Source organism: Erinaceus europaeus, chromosome 7, assembly GCF_950295315.1.
Source record: "Erinaceus europaeus chromosome 7, mEriEur2.1, whole genome shotgun sequence".
Classification (NCBI taxonomy): Eukaryota; Metazoa; Chordata; class Mammalia; order Eulipotyphla; family Erinaceidae; genus Erinaceus; species Erinaceus europaeus.
Window position 1 is genome coordinate 29,364,244 of NC_080168.1, and position 20,069 is coordinate 29,384,312.

At 38.6% G+C, this 20,069-nt stretch overlaps 1 protein-coding gene across 2 annotated transcripts in view; it reads right to left on the reverse strand.

The window, feature by feature from the left end:
* Positions 1–20,069, reverse strand: part of PARD3B (par-3 family cell polarity regulator beta) — a 1,240,289-nt gene that overhangs the window by 531,013 nt on the left and 689,207 nt on the right. For both annotated transcript variants that reach the window (XM_060194068.1, XM_060194070.1), the window contains 2 exons: positions 19,174–19,313; positions 16,607–16,735 (listed from right to left, as the gene is read on the reverse strand). In XM_060194068.1, the coding sequence (XP_060050051.1) occupies positions 16,607–16,735; positions 19,174–19,313 (269 nt within the window). The remainder of the gene's footprint in view (positions 1–16,606; positions 16,736–19,173; positions 19,314–20,069) is intronic.

A 20,069-nucleotide genomic window follows, 5' to 3' on the forward strand; every position in this document is an offset into this window, starting at 1 on the left:
TCTACATAATCCAACTCTTACTCCCACTTCTCTATCCAGATATAGTGTATCCACTTTAAAAAAGCAAATCTTAGCATGACTGAAGTAATAAGAGAAAAATATCCCTTGTGTAAGGAGAGACATATTCCAAACAGGGATAGGGCTTTTTGTTTAGCAAGAGAATCATGATGGTGAAATATCTTGTTAAATTGGGGTGGAGGGTGGGGAGAGGGGGCACACCCAGTAGAGTGCATATACCTCCATGCACAAGGACCTGATTTTGCGCTTCCAGTCACTACATGGCAGCTGGGAAGTTTCAAGAGTAGTAGAGAGGTCCTGAGGCATCTCTTCTCTCTGTGGTACGCATCATTGGTCTCTCTCTCTCTCTCTCTCTCTCTACCTCTTATCCTCTATCTAGAGGAAAGAAAAAAAAGGCATGAAGGAGAGGAGCTGTGCAGGCACTGAGCTACAATGATAACCTTGGTGACAACAACAAAATACAAAATAAACATTAATAATATTTTTAGATGACAAAGTAATGGAAATGATCATGCCATGTGTAATTTTACATTATCTAGCACTGTATGTATACTGATGAATAATTTTAATATTTGTAAATGAAATTAAGAAAGATAAACACCAAGAAGTTCAAAGACCTAGGAGCGGGGAATAGTGCCACAGCACTTGGTAGCACAACAGACTGACTTTCATGGCTGAGATGCTGACATTCAACTCCACATTCAACCTACAGCACCACCATGTGAGAGTTGACCAGTGCTCTGGTTAAAAAACAAAACAAAACAAAAAAATCTAAAATTTACACATCTAGAGGCAGTCTGGGCTCATAACCTTAATCCCTGATGCCCATTTTGCTGGGGAATAGTTTACTCTCTAATTCTCTTAATGTAATGTAAGAAATTGCATCTACATTGGTCCTAATGACAAGTTTTACTGTCACCAGGGCCCTCACTGGCACTTGGTGCCTATAAGATAAATCTACTGCTCCTCGTGGCCATTTATTTCCTTTTACTTTTTTAATTTGATAGGAAAGAAAGAAACTACGAAGTCGGGCAGTAGCACAGCAGGTTAAGGGCACGTGACACAAAGTGCAAGGACCTGCTTAAGGATCCTGGTTCAAGCTCCCGGCTCCCCACCTGCGGGGGGGTCGCTTCACAGGCAGTGAAGCAGGTCTGAAGGTGTCTATCTTTTTCTCCCTCTCTCTGTCTTCCCCTCTTCTCTCCATTTCTCTCTGTCCTATCCAACAATAATGGCATCAATAACAACTGCAACAATAAAAAACAAGGACAACAAAAGGTAAAATGAATAAATAAAAAGAAACTGAGAGGGTTGGGGGAGACAGAGAGAGAGAGAGAGAGAGAGGGAGAGGGAGAGGGAGAGGGAGAGGGAGAGGGAGAGAGAGAGAGAGAGAGAGAGAGAGAGAGAGAGAGAGAGAGAGATGCAGCCCTGTTTCACAACACCTGAAGTTCCCCACCGGTAGTTGAGGAGCACGAGTTTGAACCCAGTTCCTTGTGCATGGTAATATGTGCACTCAACTTGGTGTGCTGTTTCAAAGGGAGTGCCAAACAGATCTTAAATCCATACATGATGGATCTGTGTCTTCTCCCTAGAAGTGGCCTTGTAAACCTTGTTCTCTTGGTAAAGTAGTCAACGCTAATATAGAGTTATTACAAAAAATGTTATTTCTCTCCACACGTCCTTTTCCTCAATTTTCCTTTTGCCACTGACTTTCTATATAGCTCTGCAAGATTTTTATTTTTTGTTCTTACTTTTTTAAATCTTTTCATGGTCCAACTAGTATCCTGTCTCAAAAATGACTTTAGAAATAAAGAAAAAAAAAACCCTTATTGATTTCCCTTTTGTTACTTCTAGTTAAATATTAATATTTCAGATTCTTCTTAAAGATGTATATCTGGGGCTGGTGGTGGCATACCTGGTTGAGCACACATGTTAACAATGCACAAGGACCCAGGTTCAAGCTCCCAGTCCCCAACTGCAGGAAGAAAGCTTTCTGAGTGATGAAGCAGGGCTGCAGGTGTCTGTCTCTCTCCCTTTCTCCCTCTCCTGACCTTCTGGATTTCTGTCTGTCTCTGAACAATAAATGAAAATAATTTTTAAAAGAGTACACCTATTTTTCTCTCATTGGCTTTCCCTACATACAAGAGGCATAATGCCATATTCTTCTCATTTTTCTCTAATGATACTCAACACCTCCTCTATGTTCTTGCACTTCAGATATCACATTTTAGCGCATGCCTTGTTCATGGCACAGCATTTAGCAAAAATTGTTTTCCAATTAAGTACCTGTCCACTAAACTTTAATGCTCAGTAAATATTGGTTGAATGATTAAGTCCAGTTGTTACCAATGCAGAATCAAAAACAAGGGGAAATCGAGGCCCTAAAAGATAATATTCCTGAATTATGAAGCTCTCTGAATATCATAGGAAAAAAAATTAAGAGGCGTGGTTGGGAGGGTCATGGGTAAGATGTTTTGGGTGGTTTTTGTGTTTTGCCATATTTGGTTTATTTGTGTGTCTGTTTCTGTGTGTTTTTCCCCTCCTGTGGGAAGCCAAAGGTCTATAGTTGAAATATTAACTGCTGGGAAGGAGAGCAGGGAGAGGTGAGCAGGCTGAAAGTCTGTAACTTGCCTGCAGGGAGCTAAGGCCAACAGCTTCATAAACAAGGAGCCAGAGGCTCCAATATTTACATTTCTGTAATAATGAGTAGCCAGGGGCAGCTTTGTTGTTACTGGGGCTGCAATCCCCCCCCCCCACTACTATTATCTCTTTCTTCATCTACCACCTGGCACTTTAATGTAATTTAACGTAATGTTTTACTGCCTTCCTCTTCATCACTGCCTGGCATTTTAATGATATGTAGAAATAAATATATTCTGTAATGAAAAGACATCATACTGTGTGTTATTTGCCTCCAGAAAGGAAGAATAATAGGTGGGAAGCAAGAAAGGGAAGGAGAAAGAAAGGGAAAAGAGAAAGAGAGGAAATATAAGAAAATTGAAACAACATTTCAAGCTGTTAAGAAATCCTTCCTTGGTTCCTAAGCCTCTAAGAAATGCAAAGAATTAATTACGGAAAGACTAGGTGATAAAAGTCCTCCATATAACTCAATAAGTGGCCAGGAAACATAATTGAACTCGTTTATAATTGAATATCCTGCCATCAGGGCAAACTTACAGAAGGGTAAACTTAAAGAGACATAACAATATTAAATGTCCTTTGTTTTTCTAACATTTGTAATAATTTTTTTTAAGAGATAGCAAGAGTTTCTTTTCAGAAGCAATAGGAATTGAGTAGTTTGTGATTTTTTGCTTGCATGTCTTAGTTAAATTAATTATAATATCTTAAATAACGCATCTGGACTCCTCCAATATTTTATTATATATGACAAGTTCAGTAAAAGGGCATCTATCTGCTGGTGCAGTATGCGTCATATGTTCGGCACACTCATTAAAAATAATGAGGACATATTTAAAAGTCATTGCCCAGAGAATCTTTAGGGACGGGGACATCGGAAGAGGTAAGAGGTAAGTGGCAACAGATTGCTATTTAAGTATCTATCTCTGTTATATCAGTCCTAAGGAAAAAAAAAAAGTAACAATCTTGAACTGACATGCTTTAATGATAAAGATCACACATTTTCAAAAAACAAAAAAAGCAGATGAAATATATTTAAACCTCCAAGAATACTTTCAAAATGAAATGGACTGTAGTGGCAGTTTCACATGTGTGGTATTTGTTTTGATAACAGCTGGAAAAGTCAACCACAGTCAATGAAGGTATTATCCCCCACACACACATCCTTTAGAAAACGAATGCGTTTCATTATCTTACTCCAAAGGTATCTTAACAAATGCCCTGCTCACAGGTGTACAGGTAATTAAGCAAATCAAGATCATTCCCTGCGTTCTGAAACCACCTTAGTATCCAGCTGCTTTGGATCAACAGCTGGCAAAATTACTGGTAACATTTGGCTAACTAGATAATAAGAAAAGTAGAGTCGGTGGCTGGTCACAACATTGCCTTTTCTGAATTGTTCAACTGTGCATATTTGGAGAATCCCTCTTTTTTTTTTTCCTTCTACCTTCTGGAAGCTTAACTATGGTCACGTTGGTCACTTGTAAGACTTGTCTTTTGCTGTGAAAATGCAACTGAATCTTATGGTTCTTCATTCTTAACTTTTAAATGTGTCATGAGAGCTTCTTTTAAGCATAGAACATTACTCCCTCTACAACATTCCAATCTCCAATCACCACAAAAGCAGTCTTGTGATAAAAAGCCATTAAGTATTTGCAATTCTGACACCTGGAAGCCATACAGCCAGACAAAATAACCAGCACTTCCTCCATCTGTTTTAATAATGCTAAACCAGAGCATTTATCATCATCTATTTTTTCAACATGAGATTTTGCTGACAAGGGTTCAGTAAAATTCTTTCAGGTATAAGTACTTCCCAGGGAGCCACAAATTACTATTAATCCCTCGGCTGTGTGGGTTTCTAAAGGCATTCAATAAAACTGGCAAAGATCAGGAACCTAGTCTTCTGGTCCACAGCACAAGAGAAGGCATGTGCTTGCCTTCATGATGTGGATTTCTTACTACAGGTTTCTGATTTTGTCAAGCCTCTTCTGTACTGGTGAGCAATAGAATCCTTGTCTCATGTCTCATTCCCCCATCTATCAAGTGAGGTAAATGGATCAACAACAAAGCTTGGCTACTTGGTGACAGTGGGGGTCACTTTTTCTGCTAAGGAGAAAAGAAGAGGTTTGCTGACTTGGAAACAACTCAAGCTGGGAAGCCGAAAGGCAAGCTTCCAGGCAAATATGGCAATGGAGAATTGCTGTCTTAAGAGCCTCAAATCACTGGCATGAGTTCAACCATTAATAGAGTGGAGAATGGTAATGCATGTGGTCCATGTACAGAGAACAGTGGAGGCCCTGATACTCTATAACTGTCAGTGTTGGAATAAAAAAGAAATGAGAAAGGCAACAGGGGTTAATGCAAACCAATACCAACAACACAATCTTCTAATAGTCTCTAAAAGTATCTCCCTTTGGTGTGTGTCTAAATCTGCAAGTTACAAGGTGGCATGTAGCAAAGTTTGAGTACAATCAAATTGAGTGTTGAAATTTTATAGCACAATCGAGTTGGGTCTGAAAAAGTCAAGTACAATTGAGTTTGCCTAAATGAATCAGGTATAATTGAGTTGAGTAACTGGATTGCACTCAGCACTGGCCTTTTGCCAAAATGAGCATCATGTGACCACCGAGATACTACTCAACTGAGCTTGAAGTTTTCAAAGAATATATATATTTACATATTAAGGAACTTTTTTGCAGAATGGAAAGAAGTTGGAATTTTGATTACTCAACTAGTCAGTTATAATCACTAAGTTATCCAACAAGTCATAAGCAATTTGTAATTAAATTGATGGTTCTCAAACTTCACTGGGTATCACAACAACTTAGAGAACTTGTTAAAAACACATCTTTGAGCCCTACTCCATCTGCAGTTTGAGAATTTTTTAGGTCTAGAATGAACCTGGGAGTTTATGTGCATAGTAAGTATTAAGATGATGTTGTATTACTAATCTGACAGCATTGTCCTAGTAAGTTACTGTGCAGTCAAGACTTCTCACTTAAGGTTGTGACCAAGTAGGTTTTCTCGGTCCGCAACTTTGAATCCTTGTAACACTTCATATGTTTCCATCAATTCTCTTATGAGTCTTCAAACTCAAGGCCTCACACATGCGCTCTACGTGCGAAGCAACCTCTTCAGCACATCAGTTGATATATTTATCTAGTATGCATGTTAGAGAAAGAATCCTCTCCAACATCCATGGAATTGTACGTTTTTTTTTTTCTCTTTTGTCTTTACTGCTGTCACGTGGTACCAGGGATTAAACTCAAGGCTCACACCTGCAAGGCAGGTTCTATCCCAGGGAGTCACCATCTTAGCACAATTTTCCTTTAGTGTGTGTGTGTGTGTGTGTGTGTGTGTGTGTAGGTATAGTTTCTTGCTTTCTTTTTTTTTTTTCTTTTTAAATTAATGATTTCATATTGATTTAAAAACTTATATAGGGGTATAGCTCCATACCTCCCCTTCCTTCGTTCCTTCCTTCCTTCCTTCCTTCCTCTCCCCCCACTTTTTTTTTTTTTTTTAGGTAGGAGCTCTTTATGGAAAAGAACATATACATTTCTAAAGTTCACACTGCAGAGCCTTGACTAGGATTAAATACAGATTGGCAAAATGAAAATGCAGTAGAAGGGAGAAACAGACATAGAGACATTATTTGAACAAAGATTTCATCTTAAATCACTAAAGCTCTGCTACTTAGATAACACATGAAATATAGCAGTGCATTTGGGTTTTTGCATAATTATTTAAATTCCAAAACATAACTCTTACACTTTGGCTTAAGTAGAAAAATCATTCTGAAATCATCCTTCAATTTCTGCTACTTATCCACAAATAACTGCTATAATATTCATTCTTCTTTAAGTACCTTGGTTAATTAAGCATGGAATCGTTGGAATCCAATAGCCAAAGGGAATAAAATAATATATCAGTTAAATGAGGTTCATCTAAGATTTCAAACTAAAATTCTTGCATGATTCATGATGTTAAATTATTTGACATTTGATGGCAGATTTTTTTTTTTTACTTCAGTAAGAAGTTAGAGTAAACCAAAAAGAGTTGGAGCCATGTCATTACCTAAAATAGTCATAGGGACTACTGAAAATGGTATTGTTGGGGCTGGTGAGATAGTATGATGATTATGCGAAAGAATTTCATACCTGAGGCTCTGAAGTCCCAGGTTCAATCCCCAGCACCAACATAAACTAGAGCTGAGTAGTGCTCTGGCATGTGTGTGTGTGTGTGTGTGTGTGTGTGTGTGTGTGTGTGTGTGTGTATGTGTATCTTTTTCATTTAAAATAAGTATAATTAAAAAAACCAAACAAACAGTATTTTAGGAGGTAGGCAATGGTATACCTGGTAGAGCACAGACATTATCATAGGAAAAGACCCAGGTTCAAGTCCCCAAACCCTATCTTCATGAGGTGAGTCTCACAAACAATGAAGTAGTGTTGCATATGTGGTCATTTCTCTCTTCCTCTCTTTCCATGTATTTATTACTATATCTATCAGAAAATAATGAAGGGGAAAGGGAAGAGGAAAGGAAATAAATTGTATTTATATTTACTTGTTTTATTATATTTATTTATTGGATAGAGATAGCCAGAAGTTGAGAGGAAGGACATAGGAAAAGTGACAGAAGGACACCTGCAGCACTGCTTCATCACTTGTGAAACTTTTCCTCTGCAGGTGGAGACCAGGGGTTTGAACGCAGGTCCTTGGCACACTGTAATGTGAGCTCAGCTATGTGTGCCACCACCCTGCCCCAAGGAAAGGAAATAAATGGGTGCTGGGTGCTGGGAGTGGGGGAGTCACCATGCAGGCACCAAGCCCACCTTGATAAGCCTGGTGGCCAGCGTGTACACCCCCCCCCACACACACACACACAAACGACACACATTACTGTTAGAACACACTAGGCTTAGTAGCTACTGAGAGAGTCTCCATATATGTATGAATCATTTTTCTCCCTATAGCAAAAGCAATATTCCTGAGTGAAGGCTAACTTAGCATGAGAAACATGGCTAACGTTTGGATCTCAGTCATACCAGGCAGGAGCAATGTGCTTGCTGGAAATGTAGTTAATCCCACTCACAGAGGCCAGCATTTAATAGCAGGCCTACTTGGCAGGTAGAAATTACAAATACATTTGAAACTTTCTCAGCTCGTTTTACCCACCAGGGGTTGCTGTAATTTTCAGGATAATTTAAAGATAAGGCAGCAGGTCAGAAAATAAAATATTAAAGAGGTTAACAAAGAAATGACAGAATTTTTTTTATCCCAACAAACGATGACATATACATATACATATACATATACATATACATATACATATACATATACATATACATATACATATACATATACATATACATATACATATACATATACATATACATATACATATACATATACATATATATATATTCCTACATGGCAAATAACACAAGGTCTGTTTCTCTCTGATGCTCTTTAAAAAATAAAGGCATCACACAAGTAGAAAATCATCAGTTTTTCAAGGTGTTTCCTTAATGGGAACATAGGTTTACCTTTCACTTTGCATTAAAAAAGGGAAGGAATTCCAGGTATTGATATGGAAAATAACTTGTAGGGCAGGGGAGATAGCATAATGGTTATGTAGACAGATTCTAATGCCTGAATGCCCCAGGTTCAATCCCCCATCCCCTACAAAAGCCAAAATTGAGCAGTGCCCTGATCAAAAATTTGAAAAACAAAATTAAATAAATAAACTTGTAGATCTTGTCTTTTCCACAACCAGAGCAGGGCAAGCAAATCACTGATTAAATAGCATAGATTTTATTTCAAGTCCAGACACAAGCATAGCAATTTCACTTAACCCCTCCTGCAAAATAGAAAAAAAAAATTCAGGATGTGAAGACCTCATTAAGAAACTCTAGCCCAGTTAGAACTAGCATTCTGGAAACATTACCTTTGAATCAAAACTCTTGTATAAAGATATAAGCGCTCAATAGTTGTAGTGCTATTACATCCATTGGTTTCACTTGATAGTCAATCCAGTCAGCTACAGATGAAAAAAATTGGGTTAACTGTGCTGTTAAATGTGTGAGAGGAACCAGTGGCTCCGGAAGGATATGAGCAAGCAAATATCAGAATTCAGCACAGTATTCTTATGTGGAAGATCAGGAAAAATGACCAGGAAGTGGATGTTTAGGCCTTTGGAATGGCAGAGGGTGACATTCTGGAGTTCATCCTATATCGGGACTTCCTGTATATAAACTGACTACAGATTCCCTTGGCTGTAAGTGTGTTAAGATTTTACAAGAAGTTAATGATAGCAAGGAAGTAAGGATGATTTCACTGTCAGAACACAGGCAGGGCTGTGCTGTGGAGACAGTATCCTAAACTCACAAAATAGCAAAGCAGAACAAAAGGCACTGGGCAGTTCTCAGAATAGAAAAAACAATACACACTTTGTTTTCTTCAAAGGAGATAGAACAAGACAAAAGCAGGAAGTGCTGTCCTTCCTTCATCCTGCCAGATTTCCAATGGAAAGTCAAGTGTGTGCATCAATCACGATAAGGGCTAAGAGCCTAAACTGATACCACCTTCAGTTTCTTGAAAGAAAAATACAAAGATGTATTACACAGCACACATCCCTTCATTTTGCTCTCTCAAATAGCCTAGCACATACCACGCTATGAAGTAGTTCCCATTCAAATAGTCTTATGCCTGCCAAGCATGACCTCTCTTTCAACTTCCGGTGTGGTTCTTGGCTATTTATTACTCAAGGCAGGCCTGTGGGCTGAAAAAATAATACAATTTCATACTTCTCCAAAGCAAAGCTCTTGGGTCCACATTACTTAGGTACTTGTAAGTTTCTATTCTGTTTTGCTTTATTGTGGTTTCAAAGAATATTCCATATATTTGGATAGTTAGAATTCAAATATTTTTTAAAAGCCTAAACTATTGTCCAGAAGATTATAAGAGAATGGATTCTAACCACACACTCACTAATTGTATGAAAGTAAAAACAATGAAAACAAATAATTTATCCGGATTCATTACTTCTTAGCTGTACAATTAATTTAATATGCTCCCTAGTGAACTCAGTCTTTGATGTCACTTGGAGAGAAGTCAAACTTCATTAAATTTCATTGATGAGAATGAAACAACATACATGGGCTAGCTGACTCATAGATTTGATTGGTTATAAAAATTTGTTTGAAATTCAGTATTTTGGATGCCAGAGTACATTTGTAAATTATCAATAATGAACAAGAAAACAGTCAATGTTCAAAACAGTGGTTAAGCCCAGGTAACTGTATAAATCTATTTACTACATACAGTATCTCAACTACAGTGTCATATTTAAATATTTATTTATTTGAGCAAGTGGAGGGGGCATGGAGCATATTATAGTTCTGGGGATTGAACCTTCTTCCTCTGGAGCCTCAGGCATGTAGCTCTAGGATGCTACTGCTGATGCTATATCTTATTTTTCTTTGAAAATATTTTATTTATTTATTTATTTATTATTGGATAGAGACAGAGAAATTGAGAAGATTCGGGGGGGGGGGTAGATAGAGAGGGCAAGAGACAGAGAGGCACCTGAAGCCCTGCTTCACCACTCATGAGACTTTCCAAACCCTGTAGATGGGAACCAGGGGTTTGAACCTGGGTCCTTCCGCACTATAATGTGTGCACTTAATCAGGTGCACCACTGACTGGTCCCTCTGGTGCTATTTCCTCAGTCCTATGGTATTATATTTATTTAGCTACCAAAGTGGAAATATATTAGGAGAATATAAAGTAACTATAAGAGGCAATACAAAATGCTGAATGTCTGCTTTTTACTCCTGCAAAATTAGAATTTGATTCAAGTTCTTTCCAAAAATTTTATTATTTCATTCACTAACTTCTGTACATCATTGTTTTTGAAAACACATTTAAACTAGTATTAAGATGGACAACCCTTTACCTAGGGGAAGGGAAAAACTTCTAGGAAACTTCCAGGAAATACTAGAGAAATACTGGGGATGGGGGTGGGGTTGACCACTGGCTGACCCAGTAGAACAAGCACAATGTGGAAAAGACCTTAGTTTGAGAACCAGGCCACAACATGATAAAACCTGAAGGGGGAAGCATTAATAAGGCAGAGTGGTGCTTCAGTGCTTTTCCTTTCTGTCTCTCTCTTTCACTATCTTAAAAGGCAAACGCTAGTAGTAGTAGTACTATCTTAAAAAAAAAGATGGGGAGTAGGGGGTTTGAATCTGGTGTCATAGAGGCACTGAGCCCCAGTAATAAACCTGGTAAAAAAAAAAGAAGAAAAAAAAAAAGAAAAGGAAAAAAATGGATTGCACTAAAGTAAAGGACTAGGTGGTAGTGGGGTGGGGTGGGGGAGTGTTTAAGGTTCCTGTGCATGATGGTGGAGACTGGACCTAGGGAGAGGTTCAGAGTGTCTTGCAGAAAACTCAGAAGTTTTACATGTGTATCAACAAGTGTATTTACTATAAACTATTAATCCTCCTAATAAAAAAATACAAGAAAAAAATCAACAGGGGAGTTGGGCGGTAGCTTAGTGGGTTAAGTACACGTGGTACAAAGCACAAGGACCAGCATAAGGATCCCTGTTGGAGCCCATGGCTCCCCACCTACAGGGGAGTTGCTTCATAGGAGGTGAAGCAGGTCTGCAGGTGTCTGTCTTTCTCTCCCCCTCTGTCTTCCCCTCCTCTCTCCATTTCTCTCTGTCCTATCCAACAAGGACACCACCACCACCACCAACAACAACAACAATAATAACTACAACAACAAAACAACAAGGGCAACAAAAGAGAATAAATAAATATATAAAATATAAAAAAATCAACAGAGCTGGGGTGTGGGGTGGAGTGGCACAGAACTGTGGTAGTGGGTGTGGTATGCAGCCCTACCTCTGAAATGGTAAGATTTTGTAAACTATTACTAAACCACTAATAAAAATACATTTAAAAAAATCAAAAAAGAGGGGGGGAGGGCTGGGGCGATAACATAATGCAAATGATTTTCATGTCCGAGTCTCTGAGGTCCCAGGTTCAATCCCCAGCAGAATCATAAACCAGAGCTGAATAGTGCTTTGATCTCTCAATACCTCCCTCTCTCTCTCTCTCTCTCTCTCTAGCTCTCTATCTCTATCTTTCTCTCTGTACCTTTCTTTGAAAAACTATATATATATATATATATATATATATATATATATATATATGTATATATTATGGAAGAGACGTATTTGGAACTATTGCATGGGAATTTGGGGCAAGTAAGAGTTTGAATTCCTAGTTAGAGGGCTTTGTCTTTAAAGTTTTTAGCATGTATAGAGGTTGGTTAGAATATGCCTTTAAACCCTGAACACAGTACAACATTCTTTCTTTATTCTCTTATCCCAGAAATAAGTACACAAACCCACTGAGGTTTTCTAAGATTTTTTAAAATTTTATTTTATCTCCAGTCATCAAAGAACTGGGCAAGAAATGAAAGAGCTTCCAGCCATACTTACACACTAACTCCTCCCCACCTTTTTTTTTTAAATTGTTTCTTCTCACATTTTCCCTTGTAGAGTACAACTAAGATCTTTCCATACATAAAAGGACTGAGAGGAGAAATTATGTGTAGCTTGTATTTATTTATTTATTTATTTATTTACTTATTTACTTATTGACACCAGGATTATGCTAAGGCTCTGTGCCTGCACTAAAAATCCAATGCTCCCAGTGGCCATTTTTCCCTTTTCTTTTCTTTTTTTTTAAATTTTTTTTTTTTTATTAAATAGGACAGAAATAAATTGAAAGAGGACAGAGTGATAAAGGGGGAGAGAGAAAAGTGGATCCCCTGCAGGTAAGAAGAGGGGACTCAAACCCAGGTCCTTGTGTTTGGTAACACGTGAGTTTAACTGGCCTTACCACTGCCTAGCCACCCAAACTATGTGTATTTCAGAGAAAAGAAAAATGTAGATTCAAAATTCTTCAGTATTTTTCTCTGGGAAGAGTAAGTAACATCAGTAAGAAGATGCTATGGAAATTCAAGATTCTGCTTTCTCTCACTCTCTCTTTCCTTTTTTTCTTTTTTAATTAATTAATTAATTTTTTTTTGCCTCCAGGGTTATCGCTGGGGTTCAGTGCCTGCACTACCAATCCACTGCTCCTGGAGGCTATTTTTCCCATTATGTTGCCCTTGTTATAGTTGTCATAGTTACAGCTGTTGTTGTTGGATAGGACAGAGAGAAATCGTGAGAGGAGGGGAAGACTGAGAGGAGGCGAAAAAGACACCCGCAGACCTGCTTCACCGCTTGTGAAGCAAGCCCCCTGCAGGTGGGGAGCCTGGGGCTTGAACCTGGAGCCTTACACTGGCCCTCGTGCTTTGCGCTATGTGTACTTAACCTGCTGCGCTATCGCCTAGCCCCCTGATTCTGCTTTCTCAAATGGCTGGGTGTGGAAGAATCAAGTTAAAGGGGAAAAAAATGAAAGATAAATTTTGTGCAATATTCATTTTTCTTTTTCTTTCTTTCTTTTTTTTTTCCTCCAGGGTTATTGCTGGGCTCGGTGCCTGCACCATGAATCCACCGCTCATGGAGGCCATTTTTCCCCCCTTTTGTTGCCCTTCTTGTTGTAGCCTCCTTGTGGTTATTATTATTGCCATTGTTGATGTTGTTCGTTGTTGGATAGGGCAGAGAGAAATGGAGAGAGGAGGGGAAGACAGAGAGGGGGAGAGAAAGACACCCGCAGACCTGCTTCACCGCCTGTGAAGCGACTCCCCTGCAGGTGGGGAGCCGGCGGCTCGAACCCGGATCCTTACGCCGGTCCCTGCGCTTTGTGCCACATGTACTTAACCCACTGCGCCACCGCCCGACCCCCCAATATTCATTTTTCTTTCTTTCCCAATTCTTCTGCAGAACTGCCCAAGCATACAGTCAATCACGGGGGCGGGGGGAATGGATAAAATGATAAGGAAGAGAAGGAAAGAGGAAAAAAATCTCCCTGCCACAGAAAAATGGAGGGGAGAGAATCTTTTGGTCAGGTGGAAGAGGGACTAAAATGAGTGAGATCTTATGGCAAGGTTGTATCCAAATAAAAATACTATCACTTGTGACAGACTATCCAGCTCAGAGTTGACTTCTTAGAAGACATCTAGGTTTATCATCTTATCAATCTGAGGATATTAGGACATCTTTGACAGCTGGTGAGACGAGCTTTACTTCAATATTTTAAGTAAGCCATTTCCCTGTCTCGGATAAGGTAAAGTGAGAAAAGTCTTTGTGATTTTATTACTTCCAACTATTTGTCTTATTCAAGTTCAACAAGGGCAGGAAGTGACTTTTAACTCTTTAAATCCCCAAAACCTCCATCTTATAGCACAACACATATCAGTAAATAGCCTGCTGAATTAATGCAGTGGACATACACTCTCTGAAGAAAACTGGTCTACATTCCAGGCCATACAATAACCCTATATATTTGATACCACTTACTGTGCTCTAAATATTCTTTTTTAAAAATTATCTTTATTTTATATGACAGATAACCAGAAATTGAGAGGGGAGGGAGAGATAGTGAGGGAGACAGAGACACCTGCAGCAATGCTTCACCACTTCTGAAGCTTTCCCCTTTGCAGGTGGGGCCTGGGGCCTTGAACCCAGGTCCTTGCACATTGAATATTCTTTTATAAAATTTAACTGTCCTTATTCTTCACAACTAACCCTCATCGTTCTGATGGTCTCACTCTAGGAACCTATTCTATTACCTACATAAGCCTTTGTTATTTTTTATGTAGATTCACACAGGCTGAAAATTTGAAATGAGTAACTAACTACATATATTCTTGTGTGTTCTTAGCCATACAGTTATTCACATTTTATTGATTCTCTACATAAGTGTTAGAATAATAAAATAAATATACCCATCATTGAAAGTGAGAAAATAAAATGCTCTCTTAATCCCAACATTCTGGGTGAATGTTTTCCAATATTCTTTTGTTATTATGTATTATTATTTTTAACAGGATAAACTATGGGTATTTTCTCATGTTATCATTACTTTTTCATGTAAGACATTTTAAATATTTATTATATTTTATTAGAGAGCTACCCAGTTTTCCTTTCTTTTTTATTGTCACTATTGTTATTGTTTGGACTCTGTACTTATATGACTTCACCATTCCTGGAGACCATTTTTCATATATATATATATATATATATATATATATATATATATATATATATATATATTGAGAGGGGAGGGGGGAATAGACACACACAGAGAAAGACACCTGCAGCATCTGCTTCACTGCTTGTCAGACTTTCCCCCTGCAGGTAGAGATGGAAGGGATGGATCTGGGTCCTCACACATATGCTAACCTGTGGGCTTTGGTGAGGTGTGCTACTATCTGGCCCTCTCTAGTTTCTTCTTTACTTAAAACATACAGTGTTTTGTGATTCATATACCATCTAAATAATCTAATAAATAATAATAAAAAACACACTTCTTTTCTTTTTTTTTTTTTGCCTCCAGGGTTGTTGCTGGAGCTTGGTACCTATAGCACAAATCCACTGCTCCTGGAGGCTGTTATTTTCCCCCCCCCCTTTTTGTTGCCCTTGTTGTTTAACAGTATTGTGGTTATTATTGTTGTTGTTATTGATGCACTGAGAGTAGTTGAGAGAGGAGGGAGAGATAGAGGGTGAGAAAGACACCTGCAGACCTGATTCACCACTCGTGAAGCATTCCCCCCTACAGGTAGGGAGCCAGGGCTCCAACCCAAATCCTTGTGCTTGGTAATATGTGTGCTTACCCAAGGTGTGCTCGGTCCTGACCTTGAATCTGTCCACATCCTTTGTAACAGATTCCTGGGAGTGTAGTTTCAAAGGTAAAGAGTATACATTTTTTGTTGTTCTCATTGCTGGAGCCTCATACTAGCATGATTTCACCATTTAGAGTCATATTTCTCAGAGAGGGACAGAAAAAAAGAGAAGGAGACCACAGCACCAGAGATTGTTCTCGGGCCACAGCACCCTGATATGGCATTCCAGGGCTCAGACGTGGGTTACATACATACGAAGGCAGGTGCCCCACCAAGTGAACTAGCTTTCAAGCCCCAGGGTATAATTTTTTTGTTTTTGTTTTTTTTTGCCTTTCTCCTTTTCTATTGTCACTAAGGTTACCGCTGGGGCTTAGTGCCTACACAATAAATCCATCGCTTCCAGTGGCCATTTTTTCCCTTTGTATTTATTTGTTTTTAAAATTTGATAGGGCAGGGAAAAATTAAGAGGGTGGGGGAGGTAGGGGAAAGGGAAAGAGAGACACCTACAGCTCGGCTTCACCCCTTGTAAAGCTTCCTCTCTGCAGGTGGGGAGTGGGGGTTTTGAATCTGGGTCCTTGAACATGAAAACGTGCATTCCACTGCACAGGCACATGCTTTTAATAAACCTTTTGAAACCATCATCCTCACATGCTTTGTAGAAACCAAACTAAGATGGATTCTCTTATATGTTACTGTAGCACTCTGAAGTTCCCTTTCTACACCTTTATCATCATTCCGAGTAACCCGTTACATGTCCATTTCCATTTAAACTGTAAACTACGCTAAGGGAGGGGGGGCATGAACATTCTTACTCAGCATTTTACAGAAGACCAAGCACACAGCACATACACAAGGTCTATTTTAATTAGCTGAATACTATGAAATTGTTTCCTTGAAAGGGTGTTAGAATTTGTATCCAAGAAGAACTGTTCACACACACACACACACGCACATATATAAATATCGCACACTGCATCCACATCATAAAAATATGGCATCCCAAATTGGGCAGACTACTCTCAGTGTGATTCAATTTTTGCTACAAATGAAGCCTGTGATTTGGAACTCGTTTCTCAGCTCTTATGAATTCATTGAGTGTATTAAGCTGTGCACTGAAAATTCAGTGAGACTGTGATCTGAACATTACCAGCTCTCTCGGTAGAAAGCTTCCTTCTTGCCGAGCAATGAGCAGTGACGCTGTCTCTCCCTGCTTGGTGCTCCTCAGTATGGCCACCAATTCTTCCTGGGTTTGTCCAGTCACATCTCTGCCATTTACCTGATGAATGCAACCACATAAAAAGCCACAATTACAACACTCGCCATCTCTCTCTATTCTGTATGATTTTTGAAAGTAAGCAGCGAATGGTTTCTCAGAATCAGTGCAGCAAGATCTGAAAAGACAAAAACTCAACATTGTTAAAATAAACCAAACCAACTTTATTTAAAATACTAATACTACAACAGCCTTTATTATGGAGCTAGATGGCCTTAGATTGTAGATAGTATCAGGAACTTTTCCTAAAACATCATACTCTTTCAAAAGGAAATCAAACTGCCAGATAATCAAATAATGAATCCTCAAGAAGTAAGCAGATTTCAAATGTTTAACTGATGCTATGTTTTTCCTCATACACAGAACAGAAATGAACCATGACCACATGGTAAATTCCTCTGGATATAAGAGTCTTTTGTTATTATTCCACAGTGTTCTCTATGGGTAGAAAATTATATTTAGTAGATCATCATCGATTACTAGAAATTCTAACTTGTAGTTGCATTAGTCACTTGGTTTATCCTCTTTTATTAGTTAGATGGTTTACATAAAGCTAAAAAGTTGCTACCATTCGTGAGAATGTGAAATAGAACTAGTTAGAGTCAAGAAAATAAGGAGAAAGAGAGAGAGAGAGAGAGAGAGAGAGAGAGAGAGGGATTTTACCACATTAAAAACAAATGAAAAACTCAAAGCCTTTTGTGTACTAATAATTTTTCACAGCAAAGTTCTAACCAGACCCAACACTGCTTAGCTTTCCAGATCAGACAGGGTCAGTCATTTTAAAGTGGTTTTACCATAACTATTTCTCTATAGGCACAATCAACCTGAGACATCTTGAGAAGTATGAAAAAAATTACCAAGGATTGAACGAGACTTGGAAATTCTTAGCTCTAGTAGAATGTATGATAAATCTTTACATTGTATCCAGATTCCCACAGATTATATGAAATGGAAGTAAAAAAAAAAGAGAATGTAGGGAAAACATTAGTTACCCCCACATTTCTGCCTTTTTAATTTTTTTAAAATTTATTTTCCCTTTTGCTGCCTTTGTTGTTTTTATTGTTGTTGTAGTTGTTGTTGTTGTCGTTATTAGATAGGACAGGAAGAAATGGAGAGAGGAGGGGAAGACAGAGAGGGGGAGAGAAAGATAGACACCTGCAGACCTGCTTCACCGCCTGTGACTCCCTTGCAGGTGGGGATCCGGGGGCTCAAACCAGGATCCTTATGCTGGTCCCTGCGCTTCGTGCCATGTGTGCTTAACCCGCTTTGCTACAGCCTGACTCCCTACATTTCTGCCTTTATTAGAGACTTTCAAAGTCAGGTTACTAAAAAGCAAAGCAAACATATAGTTAACAAGCCAACAGCAATTTTAGGTGCTGACAACAGAACTAAACTAGCCAAAGGGGCAGTGTATAGGAGATGGGACCAAAGATGAGTCCAGTGAACTGTGATGAGTGATTGTTGGTGCTCTGGAGGGAGTGAGACAAGGTATCATACACTTGAAGAAGTCTGGATCAGTACTGGTCAAGCATCTGCAGTATCTCAAATGAATGCCATCTTAATGAAAAAAGAATGAGGAAGGAGTCGGGCTTAGCAGGTTAAGCACACAAGGCGCAATGCACAAGGACCAGTGTAAGGATCCTGGTTCGAGGTCCCAGCTCCCCACCTGCAGGGGAATTGCTTCACAGGTGGTGAAGCAGGTCTGCAGGTGTCTATCTTTCTCTCCCCCCTCTGTCTTCCCCTCCTCTCTCCATTTCTCTCTGTCCTATCTAACAATGACAACAACAATAATAACTACAACAATAAAACAACAAGGGCAACAAAAGGGAATAAATAAATAAAATTAATATAAAAAATTAAAAATAACAACAACAATAACTACAACAACAATAAAAAACAAGGGAAACAAAAGGGAAAATATAAATAAATAAGTATTTTAAAAAATTTTTTAAAAGAAAAATGAATGAGGAAAAATAAAAGAGGCAAATGTTAAACATATGACAGATGACTCAGTCATTATGATCCCAAGTACTTAATCCAAAGTAACTAAAGCAAATATCCAGAAACTTCTTATATGCAAACTTTATAATGATTTTGTGATAGCTCCACACTGAAAATCAACAAGAAGTCTGCCTAAAGGTGAACAGATAAGCAAACTGGAATATGCATACAGTGCAAAGCCACTCAACAATAAAGCATAAAGTTGTACTGTTCACTAACTCCTTTTAAAATAAAAGTTCTTACCTGTATACAAGTAAAAAAATCAACATATTAACATATTTTAATTTTTTATTATTTTTAATGCTTATTCATTTAAACACCAAGTATCATTATATTGAAGATATTAACTCCAATGCTCTCTTTTCAAAACTGTAACTGTTTTCAGTTGCTTTTGAACATACAGTTTGGTGGTATCAAAGGTTTTCACCCTCAGTTCTTACCTCCAAAATTCTGTCCCCTGATTGCAGGCGGCCATCTTTTATCGCTGCTCCCTTTGGTAAAATATTTTTCACAAATATGGGACCAGGACCATGCATGGAAGAATCTCTGGTAACTACAGTGAAGCCAAGTCCTTCAGGGCCTAGCATACAAAGACAGACAATTGCATGTTAACTTTAAGCAGCAGGGAAGCTATCTTCAACTTTCAAGTAAAATCTACCCAATTTAGACAAATGTAGAATTAACTGTGATGGTTACATTCCAGCACAGGTATTTTAAATGTCTTTTAGCTGGTCTGATTTTCAGGCCTGAATTTGTATCAAAGTGAATGTAGAGTCTCATGCTATATGCCAGCAGCTATGTCAGATATTAAGTCCTAGAAGAAATGCCACATGTTGTCCACACACCCAGAGGAGTGATTTCCCAGTGAGCAATAACGGGACTCCAGGCATTCCTGAGAAGCAAGACCATCTGCAAGATTATAATCAGCCAACCAAAGTGTGCTTTCCCTTTCTACCTATGCTTCCGTTTCTTATAAGCTGCACCCATGTAGTCTTTGACTCACCTCCCGTGTTCCTACCATTTTCTCTTTTTCTTCCGGTATCTGGTTTTACATTAAAGGTTGGCTCAGCTTTCTCTACCCCAAGGAATCCTCACATGAATCTTCCTGCTTCTTTAGTCTTCAACAGACCAAGGCATACTGATGACTGCAAGGAGTAATTTCTCCTGATTTTGATTCCTTTTCCACCGTACTTCCTACCAATCATTATTGTGAAATTATTTCCCCTCCTTGATTTTCTTATCTTTATTTATGACTAGTTCTCTGAGTTTTTGATCACAGCTGCTTTTCACTCTCTTTCTTACTCATTTTCTCCCACAGGAACATAAATGTTACTCA